The sequence below is a fragment of the Dipodomys merriami genome, unplaced genomic scaffold (assembly GCF_024711535.1).
Source record: "Dipodomys merriami isolate MVZ:Mamm:240054 unplaced genomic scaffold, mDipMer1.0.p SCAF_41, whole genome shotgun sequence".
NCBI lineage: Eukaryota > Metazoa > Chordata > Mammalia > Rodentia > Heteromyidae > Dipodomys > Dipodomys merriami.
In genome coordinates this window covers 10061902-10080731 of record NW_027205715.1, presented here as the reverse complement: position 1 = coordinate 10080731, position 18830 = coordinate 10061902, and the positions used below count along the sequence as shown (strand labels likewise).

The window sequence follows — 18830 nt, the reverse complement described above, 5'->3', positions numbered from 1 at the left end:
TGCAGGAGTGGCAGGCTCCCCTTGGCACCCTCTGTCACATAGTGTCCAGGGTGGCAACAGCTGGGTTTTTATGTCCCGGGTGGTTGAATTTAGACTACTTATCTACTCCAACCCTGGCTGGATTTGTTTTTTCACTTCGGCTCTTATTTTAATTAGAACACAATGAAATCAAGATACAGATCTAATTTGGTATCTAGTCAATAAAGAAGGGACAGTGGGACCACATCGAGGAAGGGAAGGTGGAGCAATGATCAACAAGTAATGTACTCTTTGCTTTGCTCAACTGTCACCCCTCTGTACAGCATCTTTACAATAAAATTAAAAAAAGAATTTATTCACTAATGTGTAGTATAATTTTACATGAATTAGTTCATGTGAATGGCAAAAACTCAATTAAAAGCTTCGCGGATACTTTTTAGATACTTCACTGGCTAAATGGTATTGATTTTCATAATACTGTCCCTTAAATCTTGCCCTTATGTTTCAACTAGACATCCAAAAAATTGCAAAATCTCCCCAGCTCTGGGAATTTCCTGGGTGGATTTTTTTTTCTCCCTGATTATAGGTGTGACTTACAAGCGTCCCCTCATTTTTTTGGAGGGGGGTCGGCCATAGGGCTTGAACTCTGGGCCTGGGCGCTGTCCCTCAGCTCTTCAGCTCAAGTCAAGCGCTCTCTCTACCACTTGAGCCTCAGCGCCACTTCCGGTTTTCCGGTGATTTATTGGAGATCAGAGTCTCACGGATTTTCCTGCCCGGGCTAGTTTTGAACCGTGATCCTCAGATCTCAGCCTCCCTAGTAGCTAGGATTACAGGCGTGAGCCACGGGCGCCCGGCTTCTAAGAGAATCTTGTCTCCGATTAACCACCAGAAACAGGGCATCGGCTCAAAGTGGTAGAGCACTAGCCTTGAGCGAAGAAGCTCAGGGACAGTGCCCAGGCCCTGAGCCCCACGACTGGACTAACAACAACAACAAAAAAGAATGGCTTTAATTCCAGGTGCCCCCGGCCTCCCCCCTCCCCGCAGTGACCAGCTCAGGGAAAAGGAGTGAAGATAGCGAGCCACTTTCAGGGTTGTTGAGACACGACTAGGCACGTGCCAGCCAGGAGACGGAAGGAGTCTGAGATCACTCAAATGATCCGCAGAGAGTCGCCAATCAGTCCCAGAAACTAGCCATCCTCGTTCCCAGTGTTCTCGCCTCACAGCCGGGGGCGCCCCGCTCCGCCCCTCCGGGGATCCCTTCTATCCCAGCAACTGGGAGAAAAGCGCCGAGGTCCCTTTAAGGCGGCGGCGGGGGGCGTGGCGATGGGCGTGTCGGGGGGGCGGTGCCGGGGAGGGGGTGGGAGCGGGGCGGGCTCCGCCCCGGCACCGGAAGGAAGCTCGGCTTGCGGTCCGGCCGCCCGGCTATGCTGCTGCTGCGGTCGCTACGGGGCTGGGCCGCCGGGGCGCTGCGGGGCAGCCGGCCGAGGACCTCCGGGAGCCCCGCCTCGGGCTCCGGGCCTCGGTACCGCGCTTGGCTTCCGGGTAACTCGTGCCTGGCGCCCCCCGCGCTGGCGTCGCGCTGCCTCCCTGCGCCCCAACCCCTGGATTGGCGCCTGGGCCAGCTGGTCTCCCGCCCGCTGCCGGGGGGGGGGGAAACGGGGGGGTGCGGTTAGATTCCGGGTGCCTCGCTGGCGGTGGGACCCTTCCCTGCAGAAAGGAGACTCACTGCCCTCCTGGCCTCAGGGTGGCCTTCGCTGTGCTCAGGCTGCTGAGAGGTGTCCCACCCCACCTTCCAGGATCATGGGGAGCCATGCCAACCCCCGGTGGCCCTAATGGGCAGCCCCTGGGTCAGCCAGGGGCCCAGCCCTAAACTATCCCGGGCACTGGCTGTCCACCCTAATCGCTGACTGCAGGCCCCCGGGCCGCCCTCCATCCCAGCCGGAAAGGCGTGGGGAATTGGAAAGGTTTAACATGCCCAGAGAAAAGAATCCGAGCACCCGGGACAACGTGCCCACAGCACCCAGGCCTGCTACACAGAGTCCCAGGGAGGTAGTCAGTGTCAAGCTCTCTTGCTCCACCACCAGCCCCTACTCCCACATTGAGGGTCTCAGGGATGGAAAACATCTTTAGGTATGGGAGTGATTTATAACTATTATTGTTTAATGTGACAGTTTAGCAAATGAAGGCCTAGAAGAATGAGTTATTTAAAACAAACACTGATTTGCCTTTTCTTTTTTGTAGATAGAGAGAATGAAAAAGAGAAAAAGTCAGTGGTAAGTCCCGCTTGTGTGCACTCTCCACTGTAGGCTGAGTTTTTATTTCATTTCTTTGTGAGGAGGGGAGTGAAGGAGTATGCCATATGCCCTTATAGTAAAAAACAGAACCACAACGGGGGCTGGGAAGGTGGCTCAGTGGTAGAGCGCTTGCCTTGCATGCATGAGGCCCTGGGTTCGATTCCTCAGCACCACATAAGCAAGAAGAAAAAAGCCAGAAGTGGCGCTGTGACTCAAGTGGTAGAGCGCTAGCTTTGAGCTGAAGAGCTGAAGGACAGCACCCAGGCCCAGAGTTCAGGCCCCATGACCAGACCCCCCCCCAAAAAAAAAAAAAACACAAGAGGATCTCCAGGGTTATGAAAATCGATTACCATCCCCCAGCCTCAGACTCCCACCCCCAGTATGTCTGCATACATGTGTTCCTGTTCTCTAGATAGAGGGTGACTGCTGAAGCTGTATAGGGTGACTAGGAAAGCACTGGAAAATTCTTGCCCTGAGTAGAAAACACTGCTTTCATTGGGTTGGGTTGTCTACTTGTGAGGGAAGGTCAGGGAACCACCACCTCCTACCACACAGTGCTGAGGCTGATGGATGGGAAAGGGATCAGAGAGAATCTATGAGGGTCTCCAGGTGTACGTTCATCATGAAGTGCTTTGGAGATGCTGGCTTTTAGATCCTCTGGGTTGTTGGGCCTTCACCTGGAGACACCGTCACTTCCCTGGGTTTTCAATTTGGATGTGGACCGAGCCATTGGGTCTCCAGCATCAGATGACCTGTCATGGGATGGACAACCTTTATAATCACATGAGTGTATTTCCCTAGTTAATTCTCTCTCATGTATTAAGCTCAGAGGCAGTTGACATTGGATTTGAATACAAGGATGCTCTAGCTGACTAGAACTGAGGCAATACTTTGGTCATCATTCCAGAAGCTCAGTTCCTCAAGGGAACTGGAAATGAGTAGCTCCACTGGCTGGGGATGGGGTGGAGGTTGACTACAGGTAGCATGAGCAAAGGTTTCCTAAGGAGGGGAGTTTGATTTACCTGTCCAAGTCTTACACGGAGTCATTCTGCTGTTCACCTGAGCCCTTCCCTGTGCCATGTTCCCCATGCTGCACTTGCAGCTCTAATGTGTATTTGTATCTTGCTAGATTTGTGTTGAGGGCAATATTGCAAGTGGAAAGACAACATGCCTGGAGTTCTTCTCCAACACGACAGACATTGAGGTATGGAGTTTGAGCTACTGGGTTTGAGAGAATCAGAAGAAGCTTGATGAAATAATTTATTCAGGGCATAGACCAATCCTGTCCAATAGAAGACTGTTGGGACCCGCCAGTGCAAGCCACATATGTGACTGAACGCTTCTTGAAAAAAAAAACAAAACATTTAATGCATGACATCCCAAATGTGATATCACATTAACATATTGTCAACATGAAACTCATCAGTGAACTTTTTTTTTTTTTACAATATGTCTTTGGGATCTGGTGTCATCTTGACTAGATTAAGGAATATGGTAATTCTTTCTAATCTGTGTTTGCACATGAGGTCAGTCATGGTGACCTCATTATTTAACATTTAATCATGCTAAGTAAAAAATCCCAGAGTAAACAATTCCTATGGCTTAAATTTGTCCACTGTAGCAGGATGTACTTGATGAAATTTCATTCCATCCCACACTTTCTCTCTCAAGACATGATTCATCCCTTTGCCTACTTTACCTGTATTGTATGTGCTACTCTCCTGTAAGTTACACAGTAGTTATGTATCATCAGGTCAGCTACAGTGGTTCCAAAGCTCAAGAATAGCATTGCTGGCAATTTTATTATAGTATGTTGTTACTATTGTTCTGTTTTGATTGTTCCTTGTGAATCTGTTTCTGTGTCTAATATGTAAAGTAAGCTTAATTATAGTATGTGTGCATAGGACAAAACAGTAAATAGTGTTTGGTAAAATCTTTCATTCTGGGAAACATCTGCTTTGAATATGGAGAGACTTCTGTACCTAGAGAACTGGGCACGTGTGTTTCTATGTGTCTGAATGGTATTTCCAGAGGAGATTGAGATGTGAGTCAGGTGACTGAGTGGGGAAGATCCACCATCAGTGGGGTGAGGAGGAGAGGGAAGGCAACATTCAATTAGCTAGAGACCTGGATAGAACAAAACGGAGAGAAGTTCTCCCTATCCTAGCATTAGAACTCTTTCTCCTGTTCTTAGAGGTCAGAACTCTAGACTCTCTGGTCTTGGGATGTCAGAACTTGGGTCCGAGGCCCCTGGGTTCCTGGGCCTTCAGCTGGAGACCTAGTTGCTTCCCTGGCTTTCAGATTTGGACATGGACTGAGCCATGCTTCCAGCATCCTCAGGTCCCCAGCTTCACATGACCTGTCATTGGACCGAGTTCTCGGCCTCTCTAACTTCTTATTTCCCTTTCATGGATTTATCTCTGCAGTCATATTGTGGATTCTGTTTCTATTGGCCCCTGACTAATATTCATGGCTAGTGTGTTCTGGGGCCAGATCCTAGTTCCGGTGCCTGGTTCCAGAGGCCTTGTTGTATTCTGTGGTGTGAAAACCTCTGTTAGCTTTGTTTGGACACGGAGCCTTTAGACCTGGCCGACGTTCAGTGGTTCTCAGGCTCTTTCTGGATGTTGCACAGGGAGGCCCCATCTAGATGGAGTTGCGGCCTCACAGAGGGGTTGCTTGGCTGTTTGGCCCACTCTGAGCCATGCACACAAACTTTGACATGCACACGAACGCAGAGGTCAGAGCATGCAGCTCTCAGCAGCTCTCTTACCTTTTCTTTCTTTCCAGGTGTTAATGGAGCCTGTGCCCAAGTGGAGAAATGTCCGTGGCCACAATCCTCTGGTGAGTGGTTGTTTCCTGCCCAAAGCCTCCAATACCTAGGAGTGGTGGTACTAGAACCTGAGCTAAGCCTGCCTGGGCATTGTCCTCACTGTTACCTGAGATATGTAGTTAGACAACAGGAGGGACAATCAAAAAATGGCGGATGGTAGTATTCTGAAACCAAGGATCTCTGAAGCCTGTGTGGGTATATACAGAACTGAGGTACTTCAGTCTGTCTCAACCTATCTCAAGTGGCTATCAGAACCTGTCTTTGGGCCTACTCTCCAGCAGTTAGTCTGGAGCAAAGTAGCCAGATTCCTGTGAACTCGTGCTTTGGATGTGTGCTTAGCAATACCCAGGGACCAGTGCTGCCTCTGCCCACCCTGAAGCTACTTGTCTGCTTTCCCATGATACACTTAGAAAGTAGAGTTCATAGTGTGCATGTGACCCTTCTTCATTTAGAATACTCTGCTTGGCTTGCTTGAAAGAGCTAGATAGGGCTGAGCTGGTGATGCATGCCTGTAAGCCTAGCTATGTGGGAGGCAAAGACAGAAAGATTATGGTCTGATGCTACCTGCACAAAAAGCACAAGACCCTAGCTAGACAAAAAGGTGACGTATGAGCAGAGACCCAAACGTGAGGAAGGGAGACTTCTGAGGAAGAATGTTCTGGTAGGTGTGGCAAGTTGCAAAGGCCCTGAGGAGGGTTCTGACTCGGGTGTTTGCTGATCACTGTGGATATGTTGTTGGAAGCTAGGTCAGCAAGAGGAGAGAGGATTTTAGTAATTCTCTAGCGTCCTGTGGGCCATACTGAGGATCTGGATTTCATTCTGAGTGCAATGCAAAGCCCCTAGAAGGCTCAGAGAAAGGAGTGACGGGAACGGATTTAGGCTTAACAGGGTCACTGGGTGCAAAATAGCTGTCAGAAACTCAAAGAACACTTACTGAATGACTGAGTTCTTCTTCTCCAGGAGACATCTCTTGCTTGCTCTACCTGGCATCCTGTAACCACCTTGCTGTCTGTGTCTGTCTGCCCTATTCAGAGGGCCCCGTGGCTGTGCTAGGCCTGTCCTTCTGGGCCCGTCCTGTGTCATGTAGGTTCTTGAAGTAGTTTTTTCAGTGACTAGCGTCCTGAGGTGCCACTTGAATGCCAGGTGCTGCGTTCTCCCTTCTGCAGAGTCTGATGTACGGTGATGCCCGCCGATGGGGCCTTACGCTGCAGACGTACGTGCAGCTCACCATGCTGGACCAGCACACTCGTCCGCAGGTATGGGATGCCCCATTTCAGCCTTCCCAAATGAGATTTCTTTCAAATTAGGGGGATGAGTGCCAGGGAGGGAGGTCTGACAGGAAGCCCAGCTAGGCCTGCAGTGCTGTGCAGCCTTCTCTGTCTATGGCAAACTCCCTGAGGACCAACATCCAGCATCCCCCATCCACCCATCTCAGCCACCCAGGGAGTCACCCTGAGCTTACATCCCCAGGACCTAGGAACTTGTTGGAAATGCACATCCCCTCTCCCCTCCCCCCAGCTCCCTGCTGCCTGACCTACTGAGTTAGAAATTGCAGCCCAGCATCTCTGCTCTATCCAGCTGTCCAGACACCACCCATGCTGGTGTGTCGGGTATCTCCATGTTCCAGAACCACTGGCTTTGAATTCATATTCTTAAAAGAAAGCATCTGATTGGTTCAGCTTGAGTCACGTGGCTGGCTCTGGTTCCATGTGGTGCTGGTGTAGAGACATAGGGTACATGGTCACTGTGGATGGAAGAGATCAGGAACATACTGTGTCTGGCTGCAAAGACTCCAATTGGTACCTGTAGGAAGAAGCTGCAAGCACATCTGAGATACCAGTGAGAGAGCTTCTTCTCCATACAGGGAGAAGCATTTAAGATAACTATGTTACTTGATAAGATCTAGCCAGTGTTAACCTGCAAACACCTATGTAATCTGTTAATGCTGGCACAGCCATGGTGCCGAGCAGTTTGATTCAAGTGTGTGTGGGCACCTACCCATAGCTCTCCTATCCTTCTATTGACATAGTCTAGCTTTTAAAATCAGAAGATGGGAGTGGAGTCTGAATTTCTCTCCCCCAATATTTCCCTATAATTGGTATCGATCAGAACATCCGCAGTTAGCCCGTTTCCCCTTGTCTGGCCCCATATTTCCCCAGTGGACACGCAGTTGCAAACCTAAATTGTATCTAGTGATATCTGAGTAGAGTAGGACGTGGGTGGAAATCTATTGCTAAGAAGGAAAACAGCAAGGGAGCTGGGCTGAAGAAGAAGCAGAAGGAGGCGGCTGGATTGGGAGTCAGGGAAAGATGGGCTCCGGAGCCCATCTAGCACAGTGATTTCCTCCAGGTGTGGAGGACATGTTCCCCCTCCTGCTTCTCCAAGGGACACTAGACAAGAGAAAGTTCTGTGGAGGGCGTGAGCACCTGGCAGAGAGGGGTGATGTTCAGTCATCTTCCTTTGGGGTGCAGTCCTTCTGGTTTTCACAGGCAGAGCCCCCCAGAAGGTAGCCCTGACCCCAGCTGGCTCTGGTGATCCCCTTGTAAGCACATTCATCCTGTTCAGGGCTGCCCTCTCTGCACCGGGTCTTCAGTGGCAGTTTCTAGGCTTCCCACATTCCAGGTGAGCCTAGAAGATAGGGCAGCTGCTGGCATCCCACAACCTTGTGTGTTCCTGTGCTATCTTCTCTGTTCAGAGTGGGGACAGGTCAGGGTGGAGGGGGGAGCAGAGTAGAGCCTTAGGGAAGGCTGGGCTTTTTCTTGGGTCCTGTGGACTCTGGCCTCTCTGTATTCTGCAGAATGTGGGCACAAGTCTGATAGGGCCAGATGTGCTTTTCAGGGTATCCTGACTCCTCTTTTTCACTGAATTGCTAGATCACTTTTTTATTTTCCTTTAGATGTCACCTGTTCGGTTGATGGAGAGGTCGATTCACAGTGCAAGATACATTTTTGTAGAGAACCTGTATAGAAGGTACATTAGTTTGCATGGTTGATAATTTATTGAATCACTCTTTGTTTGTTTTTATCGGTTGTGAAACTTGAACTCTGGCCGTGGGAGCTGTCTCTGAGCTCTTTTGCTCAAGGCTAGAGCTTTTTTACTTTGAGCCACAGCACCACTTCCCATTATCTGGTGGTTAATTGGAGATAAGACTTTCCTGCCTAGGCTGGCTTTGAACCTAGATTCTCAGATCTCAGCCTCCTGAATAATTAAGATTACAGCCTGAAGCACTGGTGTCCTTTAAAAAAAATACTAGAATTTGAACTTAGTCTTGTGCTTACTAGAGAAGAGCTATAAGGCTCCTTGAGCCATGCTCCCAGCCCAAATGAATGCTTTCCTTTTTTTTTTTTTTTTCTGCCAGTAGTGGGGCCTGAACTCTGGGCTTGGGCACTGTCCCTCAGATCTTCAGCTCAAGGCTAGGGCTCTACCACTTGAGCCACAGTGCCACTTCTGGCTCTTTTTCTGCTTATGTGGTGCTGAGGAATTAAACCTAGGGCCTCATGCATGCAAGGCAAGCACTCTACCACTGAGCCGCCTTCCCAGCCCCCCAAAGGAATGAATTTTTGAAATGACATTGTTCATTCATTCAGTTATGGAGTACTGACTGTTGGGTCAGTTATTTGTTGCCTTAGCAATGCTGTGTAACAAGCAATCACAGGTCAGTGAGGGTGGTTGGCTAGAGCTAGTGAGATGGCTGGAGGTGGGCTGAGCTAGGATGGACTTGGCTAAGGCTGACCAGGGCAGCTCATCTCTCTTCTTGCTTGCCATCCTTTTGGGACCAGAAGGAAGCCTGGGTGTTCACATCTTCTGGGAATGCCAGGATCTCCTGGTAGACAAAATACTATGACCAAGATGGCTGTACTAATGTCAAGCTGGATCCCCGTGGTGGTTTTGGGTCTGCATCACATGGAGCATAGAACTGAGTTTAGCTAGATCATTCGCCCTTACCTGGAGTGTGTACAAGAGCTCAGCCAGGTTATGGCTGAGGTACCAGCCCTGCCCCAGACTTGTGTTTCTGGGAAATACAAGGGACATTTCCTAGTGGGCTATAGGGGAGTCAGTTGCGATCCCTTCAGGCCTGTACTTGGTATTCTTCTCAGGAGCCCTAGAAGCTTTGGATAGGACCTGTGGGAACCTGGAGGAAGGGCGCATGGCAGACACAGCCTTGCTGTTGGCAGTTGCAGGCTTGGGTTCCCAGAATAATCTGGAATTCTCCATCTCAATAAAAGCAAAATTTCTCTAAGGGTATCCTTGCGCTTGTGAAGAAATCCCTGGGGGAGAGCCCCAAGTTTTCTACCTGCCCCATTCCTCAGCCAGGTTAGGGTGGGTAGAAAGAGGCAATTATGTCCTTGTGAGGGGGTTGTGTTAATTGCTGAAGAGGAAGATCTGGTTACAGGGTGTCTTGAAAGATGGGAACTTGGGAGGTGTGGGCACCAGGCAATGGAAAGCCGCAGGTGGTGAACAAGCATCAAGAGGCCACACAGGCCATTGTGTTGCCAACCCTGTGGGCTGAATAATTGCATGCGGAGGTTTTACAAGGTTGCTGCCTGGGTCTCCTTTCCTCAGAACAGAAGTGAAGGAATTGAGTGGGGCCCAGCTGGGGACAGGGCCGTGGCTGACTCACCTGGCATGTTGGGACAATGAGTAAGTCCTCCCACCTCCCCTGCTGGCCCTGTGGTGTGGACCCTCCTCTGCTCTGGTCCCCACCAAGGACTCAGGGCCTGTCTCACTGGCCTGAGACTGCAGCTTTCAGTTCGCAGACCCGATGGGTTTTGGGGCCAAGCAGGGCTTGCCCAGACAGCATTGGGCCTAACTTTCCTTAGCCTCAGTTTTCCTCCTCTCTGAGTTGGAACTAAACCTGGCCTTATAAAGAAGAAATAATTTATACAAACTAGTGTTTGACTGGGAGATTATTTTCTTGCTTGTTTGCTTGGGGTGGAGGAGACACAAAATCTTACTACCTGGTGCAGGCTGGCTGGCCTAGAAGTAGTGATCTTGATGTAACTGGATTCAGGTCCCTAGGTTTTGTGGCCAGAAAGTCCTTGATCTCATTGAAGAAAAATTCATGGAGCTACTCAGAGGAGGCTTTAAGTGGGCTTATGAAGGCAAAGCAGAGTGAAAAAGCCAAATATCCCCTCCAGATAGGCAGGTAGTCATGCTAAAGAGGGAGCACTGGGGGTCCCAAGACCTCAAAGTTTGTATTGGGGTTTGTTGTTATGGGGGCGGTCCATCTTGGAACACTGGGTTAATGTATCACCAACTTCCAAAGACTGGATGGTCTAACCATGACTGACACTTTCAACAGGCTGTCATATCAACAGTCAAGCCAGTCTTCTCAGCCCCCTTTCCTAACGCACGGTCTAACTCCTGTATCACTCCTGGGTCAGCCTCCAGAGCTGGGATCACAGGCTTGACCCACCACACTTGGCCTTAATGTGGTTTCTTAAACATCACATCCTCTTGGCTGAACTAACTGGAACCTGACAAAGTCGCCAGAACAATGAGGCGCTCCCTGGCTCAGTTAATGGACTAGGTTAATTTGGTGCCTCTGGCTCCATTTTCCTGTTCCATGTCTTGTTCCTGACCTTGGTATGATTCCTTTGTGGTGACAGGATCGTTGTGGCGTAGCATGCTTCTGATTGGCTGACAGGAAAGAGCAGGTGTCATGCCAGCCGTGTGCCCCTCAGCCCTTTAGCCCATGCTCCCCCTTTGTTGGTCCAGTTTGTGCCCTCCATTTCCCAAAGCTCGAGGTGGGACTGGGTGAGAAGACAGCTGGCATGGAGCGGCCGCAGGTCCTTCCTTGCCTTAGAGGCGGTGCCTGCGTATCATCGTGTGTGAGCCCCCTCTGCACTTCCTCCCACTCCTGCTCCCCTCCCCTCCATGGTTTCTACTTCTTCTGCTCCTAACCAGGTCATTGCGGATCATATTAATTGCTTTCCCATCAGGCTCAGTTCTGCCCTGCAGAGAGCATCTGATAGTCCCAGAGTCAAGAGAGAATGTCCTTCTCCAATGTGTACCAGGCCTTGTATTTGGATCCCACTGGAAGGCTGCTTGTGTCCTTGGTCTCCCAGAACACCTCCCTCCCACCTTTTCATCTTCTCACGTATTCCCATCTCCCACCCCTCCCTCCCAATGGGGCTGGAGTTGGTCCACACATGGGCAAAGACCAGTCACTTCTCCCACCCATCAGAAGCCCTGGCTTGTTTGCTCTCCCCATGTCTAGCCTGGCCACAACCAGAGCCAAAAGGATTTCCCACAGGGAGGATTCCTTTCCAGGCCCTGTGGTGGCTCCTCCTGCTTCTGAGCCTGTGCCCTGTGGCTACTGCCATCCCTGTCTTTCCCTGTCCAGTCCATGTCCTCTCAGGGCAGAGGATGCTCAGGATGCCAGGACTAGTCCTCTTCCTTTCTTATTAAGCTAACATTTAAAACATGTAATAATGCCTCTCCCTTCCCACTCTTGATTTGAGAACGAACATGTTATTACAATGTAGAAAATACAAAGAAAAAAAAACCACCAAGTGTCCTATAGTTCTTGAGCGCAGAGAAAAGCTGTTAATGCTCTGGCGTTTGGCTTTCTAGCTGTTTCAAATCAAATGGATGAATATTTTTGAAACTCTGGCCGGGGTCATACTGTGTACACAGTTTTATGTCCTGCTGTGTTCACTGAGCATTGGATTTGGAGCATTTCCCATGTTATTAAGTATTGCTCGCTATCTTCCCCCAGTTGCTGCATGGTTTTTCTGGTATATAGATAGATCAAGATTTACTTTGTCATTATTTTTAATTGTGCTCTAGTGAACACCCATGATTCTTTCCACAAAAGAAGTTTCAATGAGGGAAATTGATTTGCTGCTCTATCTCCCAACTTGAATGCTGTCTCCATTCTCAGGGGACAAACTTCAAAGCGCCTTTCTGTGCTTGGAGTTCAGATTCCAGGTGCATTCTCCTTCAGTGCCATGGCTCTCTCTGGCATTGTGCTGCACACCATCCCCTGCAGTGAAGATCAGAATCGCCCAGGGTCCTGGCTTGCCACACATCCAGCATTGTGCCAGGTGCACTTGGTGATGCCCTTCTACAAAAGGCACCCTGTGGCTCTTTTTTTGGAGACTGGCTCAGCCCAGAAACTTCCTCACAGGTAACTAAAGCCCTTACAATTTTCACTGCAGTGGGAAGATGGCGGAAGTGGATTATGTGGTTCTCTCAGAATGGTTTGACTGGATCGTGAGGAATATAAACGTGTCTGTGGATCTGATCGGTAAGACCGTCACCCCCTGCCCCTGCCTGCCAGCGCCCCTGGATGCTCAGGATCCGGCCCTGCAGGGACATGGTGAATCCCACCTTCTCCCTACGGGCAGACAGAAGGCAGGGGTTTCTGCCCATCCCATAGAAGGGCTTTGGCCTTGACCCCTAAGCTGCCCTCTCCTGGTCCCACGCCTCCCAGGCTGGGTTTTCTGGATTGTGGAGGACAGAAACAAACTGGACATGTATATTGAGGGCTCTGCCCTGTCCTCGGGTGGAGTTGCTTTCATTCTCACAGTGACCCTGTGGAGCTGGAATATCAGATGGGAATGGAAAGGTGGGGATGAGGCCAGTGGCAGTCAGGAGCCGGTCCCCTGGGCTGAGGCCCCGGCTCAGCCCATCCTGAGCCCAGGCGCCTTCCTTGGCTTTTACCCAAGTCATGTGTAGAGTAATAAAAGCCTTTTTTTTTTTAAACCTCAGTTTATCTCCGGACCACTCCTGAGATCTGTTACCAGAGATTAAAGATGAGGTGCAGGGAAGAGGAGAAGGTCATTCCCCTGGTAAGAGGTCAGAGACAACCGGAAACCACCTCCAACCCCACCAGCTTCCCCTCCCCCTACCATGACGTCACCATGCTGCTGACCCAGGAAGGGTTGCGGGAGGGTAAACTGGGACTTCCTCTATGGTTGGCAGATCCTTGTTCCACGTCCGATGGCCTGGTGCAGGCTTCTGAACCACTGATCGCAGAGGTCCCCCCCTCTCCCTCCCCGGCTTGCCTGGGCAGTGCCAGGCCCTGGAGACTGCCAGGCCTGTGTGCTCCTCTGGATCCTTACTAGAGTGTGAGTTCTGGAAGGGTAGAACCCAGCCTCTCACTCCCTGCTGTAGTTTGTGTTTAGTTAGCAAAGTGCTGCACGTGCAAGGTGTTCAGTCCTGTTACTTTGAACCCAGAGCAGGGCAGCCTTGCCTGTTGGGTAGGGTTCTGGCTTAAGGTCACATCGAGTCTCACTGAGGCTTGGTTCCATTCCCCCTGCCATGGTCCCTCATTCTCCAAATCTCCCTCCGAAATCCAGCCTCCAGCAACAGGTGTAATCCCAGTGCAGAATGACACTCATGTAATTGCCCAGCTCAGGACCCTCAGAGCCTCACACTCTCTACAAGTCCATGTAGCAGGACCCCGTATGACCTGTCCCAGCTGTCTGTGGCATTGTCTCTCAGCTCCCTGCCTTCCATGCTGTGGCCATAAGGAACCAGTTGTGGGTCATACACACAGGTGACACCATGGAATTACGAAAATGTGCTTTTGTGCAATGCTTTCCTCCACCTTCAAAGACCAGCTCAGATGTCACTTCCTCCAGGAAGTCTTCCCTGACCTTTTCTCCTCCGTTGTGTCTCCCTGCCCCTTGGGCTTGCTTAGGACTGTGTACTGATGGTGTTGGTTTATGTCTTTGCTCCTCAACCCTCGTTAAGTCCTGAGTTTTTACAGAGCTGATCTCACTCTGTGTCCTCAGTATGTGAGCTGGTACTTGGTAGCTGCTCAGTTAATACTGAACTGAATACCTCATGAGTATTCAGAGGCTGGGCAAGCATTTCGTGGGATGTCATGTGACCCCGGGCTCAGGATAAGCTGGACTGAAAGGCCGGCTTCACCCTGAGTCCCCGCCCAGCCAGGTTTTACCCTGGACCGGTGAGATACATTCTGGCCACGAAGACTTCAATCTGGGCAGCTCCTTTGAAGTCCCAGAGACAGGAGTGATAGGGGAACGGTGTGTCATGGGCTAGGCTCTCACGTGGGTACCACAGCATGTGATCACCCGGATGTTCCCAAGAAGTTCCACATGAGGAGTCCTTAACGATTCTGACAAGGTCTGTGTACAGACGTGGTCAAGGGAAAGCTTGGTGATAGGCTGCTGCAGGCTGGGGGCTGGGGGTGGGGGTTGCTCCCCTTGTTACTCCTGACAGCCTTAGAGCCTTCCTTTCCCTGGCAGGAGTACCTGGAAGCCATTCACCGGCTGTATGAGGAGTGGCTCATCACTGGAAGTCTCTTCCCCATAGAGGCCCCGGTCCTGGTAAGTCAGGACTTCCCCAGGGAGGGCGAAGGGGCGTCAGCCATCCTGTAGATGGGGGTGGTCCTTGGAGGAGGGAGGAAAGGACTTCTTAGTCCCCATTTTTCTTTAGCTGGCTGTCAGAATCTGAGGCTGTTTCATGAAAAATAGGAGGGTCAAGAACTTTTTGTGCATGGCCTTGGAATGTACACTCTTTTGGATGTTACAGTCTTGATGCTGTTGGCAAGGGATATATGGGGGGGGAGGATTTTAAAAGCCTTTTATTAGAAAAAAAATAAAGGTTGTAAAATGATGAGAGAGGCTGGGATGTAGCTCAGTGGTAGAGTGCTGGCCTAGCCTATGGGAGGCTCTTCACTCCATCCCCAAGATCGTAGGGAAACAGATTATCAAAAAATACCAGAGGAGAAACAGCATTCATGAGCCCCCTGCAAGGAAAGCCTAGTTCAGGGCAGACCGCCTTAGAGCTGGGGCCATTTCACGCCAGCCCCCCCCTGCCTCTCTGCCTGCATCCTTGGTTCCTGTACCTTTCCTGCCTCCCCAGGGAAGATGGTGTGGAGGTCCATACAGCTTGTGACCTGTGTGCTTCATTTCCAGGTGATGGAGGCCGACCACGACATGGAGAAAATGTTAGAGCTCTTTGAACAAAACCGGGCCCGGATATTCACTCCGGAGAACTGGAAGCATGGCCCATAGGGTGGGAAAGATCTGTAGGATCATGGCAGGAAGTTGCCTGCAGCTGCCAAGGTAGCTGTTAGGAACAGTTAGAAAAAAAAAAAATCTCTTAGGATAGCCTCTTACCTGGCCAGATTTATTTTCCTAACGGCCTTTTCTCTTTGGCTGATGTCTTTATCGTGGGACCAAAGGACTTATCTGTCACGCCCTTTGGGATTTGCAGCTGCTCATCCATAACCTCTCATGGCTTCCCACTGCCTGGTCCCGTCTCTGAAGCCCTTAGGCAGAACACCTGTTGTAAACCAGTGTCATACTGTTTTCAGACTACCCAGCAGGGTGAGGAAGCAATCTTACATATCCTAGGTACGGATTTGCAGTTTAGAGAGGTCCAGGGACTCCCCTAAGCCACACAGCCAGTGCACACAAAAGCCAGCACCATTGGTCTGGGCTGCCTCATCTTGAGCTCTGTTCCCTGCCATCTTGCCGCTGCCTGCTGTAACCTCTCACATCTTTGTGGGGGAGAGCTGACAGTACATAGAGCTAATCTCACCCTCCCAATTTTGACCAGCTCTCAAGGACACAATCAGAATTTCTAGACCTTCATAAAACTGTGCTGTTTGGTTCTGGTCCAGTGATGCGTGATTTCTTGGCGCAGAGTTGCTGTAGCCTCAACCCCCTGCTCATCTGGAAGTGGACAGCCACAGACGAATCCCAGAGTGGCTTCCTTGGGGACAAAGGCACTGCCCAAGGAACAGGAAAGAAAATAGTGTCAGGGCCTGGCTGTTCAGCCCACTGCCAAGTTGGGGTCAGGGAGTGGCCAGCCCAGCTTGTGGAGCTCCCTTATTTCCTTATGTTCCAGGAGCTTTGCTCTTGGAATTACTGTCTTGAATTAAGTCTTTTGAAATGTTTTTCCATCCCAGGGGACATCTCAGGGCATAGAGCATGACGCCATCTTTACTGGACCAGAAGATAGTTTAGTTTTACTCAGCTGTAGCAGCACTGAGGGCTCAACTGTATCTTGAAATGAATGGGAAGCAAGAGGAAGGAAGAACATCCCCTTTGGGAGGTAGTTAACAGGAAAAGGATCTTGAAGTGTTGCTGCTCCTGGCTTTCTGGAACAGGGTGGAGAGCCCCCTAAGACAGCACAGCACTGGGAACGGTTACTGTGTGGCTAGTTGCAAATGAGGATTCTCTCCAACCCTCCCCCCAAATGTGGACATCTTCCCAAAGGGTACCAGGCACACCTTGTGTTCCAGCCCCAGAGAATGCTAATAGGTCAAGGATTCTAGTTCTGGGTCCTATCTGGACCAGTTCTTGAATCTCGTCAACAGAAACTCAAATGCTGCTAATTAGCTAGAAAAGGGAGGAAGGCAGGAACCTTAGTACAAGAAACCCTCACATATTGGGACCATCTTTGGGAGTTGACAAACAGTCCAGTACATTTCCCCCTTGGCTCAATTTGAGCATTTGTTTTGGGAGAAATGTGATTTTCTTCTTGCTTATGGTAGCCAATAAATCCATCACCTAAACCCTGATGTTCATTTTTGAGCACTTCCTAAGCCAGGGACTTCAGCTCCCTTTGCCATTCTTATTTTTAAAAACCATGTTTCTTATCTCTTTTTTTGGTGTGTGTGTGTGTGTGTGTGTGTGTGTGTGTGTGTGTGTGTGTGTGTGTGTGTGTGTGTGTGTGTGTGTGTGTGTGTGTGTGTGTGTGTGTGTGTGTGTGTGTGTGTGTGTGTGTGTGTGTGTGTGTGTGTGTGTGTGTATTGCTGGGAATTGATCCTGGGCCCTCATCTGTGCTAGGCAAGCACTCTACTGCTGAGCTATATCTGCAACCTTCCCATGCCTTGACACTTGTGCTTGTTACCATGTGGTCACTGTCTGCCTCTGGCCTTGGAGTTGATAGGTAGTACCTGTACCTATTAGGGAACATGGCAGAGCCTGTGGTTCTGTGAGTGGCCAGTTCTCCTAGCTTCCTCCTATTGTCAATGTTTGGCTCCTTCTCTCCAGAGTGAGCATGTGGCTCAGGTCTACCCAATCAGCTACAGCCAATCAGAGACTCTCCAGGAAGTCATTCTGTGACCCCAGTCACAGCCAAGGATACTGTTCTCCATCACAGTCACAGGCATTCAGAGACTACCCCTTGCTGAGTTGTGGGCCTGTGGGCCTGGCGCGACCACCAGAGCAGCAGAAATGAGCCAGTCCCAGCCCCTTAGAAGGCGGTCATTTGTGTGACAGAGGCTGTGACAATGGCCTGAACAACACAGCCCTAGGGTTCCTTGCAGACCAGTTGGGTGGGCGCAACTGTGTTGCACTCCTGAGGTAGACACACCCAGGCCCTAAATTCACACATACCAGCCTGGCCTGGGCAGGTCCTGGGCTTGTGAGGATCAATGTGAGGTCCAGCAGAGCAGAGCTGGGGACTGAAGATTCATCACCGGTGGCAATGGGGGCAGGTGTGGGTAGGAAATGGGAACAGCTGAGTGGGAGCATGGGCGATTGCAACACCTGAGTATGCATGTGGGGCACTGGGTGATGACGTCACACAGGAGGGTATCCTGGGGTCTCGAGGAGGCTGGGAGGCAGGTTATACCTGAAAATGGAATGCTTCCAATGGATTCAACCTCACAGAACACCCAAGGGTAGAAGACAAGCCCAGGACGAAAATGGTAAGTTTGGTCCACAGCTAGGAGTATCCATGGGAAGGGGATTTCATTTTTTTTTTTTTTTAAATTTTATTCTTTTGGGGCTGGTTGTGGGGCCTGAACTCTGGGCCTGGGCGCTGTTCCTTAGCTCTTCAGCCCAAGGCTAACACTCTACCACTTGAGCCACAGCACCACTTCGGGCGTTTTTCTTTATGTGGTGCTGAGGAATAAAACCTGGGGCCTCATGCATACAAGGCAAGCACTCTACCACTGAGCCACCTTCCCAGCCCCCGAGCAGAAGATTTCAAAGTGGGCAAGTTTCCTTACTCTTAATAGCAGCCTTGTTTTACCCAAGCAGTGGCAACAAGCAGCCAGCAGGTGGCAGTGCTAGCTCAGAGTATGAGTAGTGGGTTGGGACCTCTTGCTTCCATTCCCCAGTAGTCTACTCTTTAGGACTGAACCCCAGTGTCAGGCACTTGAGGGTCTAGGGCATAAGATGGAGTGGGAAGGACGTCTGATAGAGGATGGGAACCAGTGATCAATGGCCAGAGCCACAGTTTTATTTATTTTTGGTGCATCAGAGTCTGGCCTTGAGGGTTTATTCTCAAGGCTAGTGCTCTACTACTTTGAACCACAGCTCCATTTTCAGCCTTTTGTGGTTAATTGGAGATAAAGAGTCTCATGGTCTTTCCTACCCAGGTTGGCTTTGAACCACGATCCACAGATCTCAGCTTCCTGAGTAGCTAGGATTGTACGTGTGAGCACCCATCTCAGGGATATGGTTTTTAAAGAAAGCACAGAAAGGAAGGAGGATGAGGGGGGAAAGCCAAGTGAGAATGTTGAGTCCCTGACTTCAAGCCCCACTACTAGCACCAAAACAACAGCAGCAGCAACAACGCCACCACCAAAGCAACAACAAAACAAAAGAAACAAGAATTCCTGTGACTTTCCCTGTACAGGAGCACTGAGCTTAGCAGGCGAAAGGGGGGACGAGGGCTTCAGTGTCTCAGACCTGTCAGATCACAGGAAGCTTTCCTGCTGGGAGACAGATTTACAGATCACTGCTGCTTAGGGGATTCTTTCCCTTTCAATCTGCCTTGGACATATGACC

General features: G+C 50.3%; 1 protein-coding gene across 3 annotated transcripts; it reads left to right on the top strand.

Moving 5' to 3' along the window:
• Positions 1–1377: 1377 nt before the first annotated feature.
• Positions 1378–16609, top strand: LOC138806956 (thymidine kinase 2, mitochondrial-like). Of its 3 annotated transcripts, none has more exons than XM_069992456.1 (11): positions 1378–1521; positions 2221–2252; positions 3403–3477; positions 5061–5114; positions 6270–6359; positions 8000–8073; positions 9667–9744; positions 12267–12355; positions 12820–12899; positions 14325–14405; positions 14997–16609. In XM_069992456.1, exons 1-11 carry the CDS (start codon positions 1404–1406, stop codon positions 15093–15095), a joined length of 870 nt encoding a protein of 289 aa, XP_069848557.1. In that variant the 5' UTR covers positions 1378–1403; the 3' UTR covers positions 15096–16609. The 3 variants fall into 3 exon arrangements, with proteins under 3 accessions (XP_069848557.1, XP_069848559.1, XP_069848558.1); XM_069992458.1 differs by having other exon boundaries at positions 12820–12906; positions 14997–15087; XM_069992457.1 differs by lacking the exon at positions 9667–9744.
• Positions 16610–18830: the final 2221 nt, after the last annotated feature.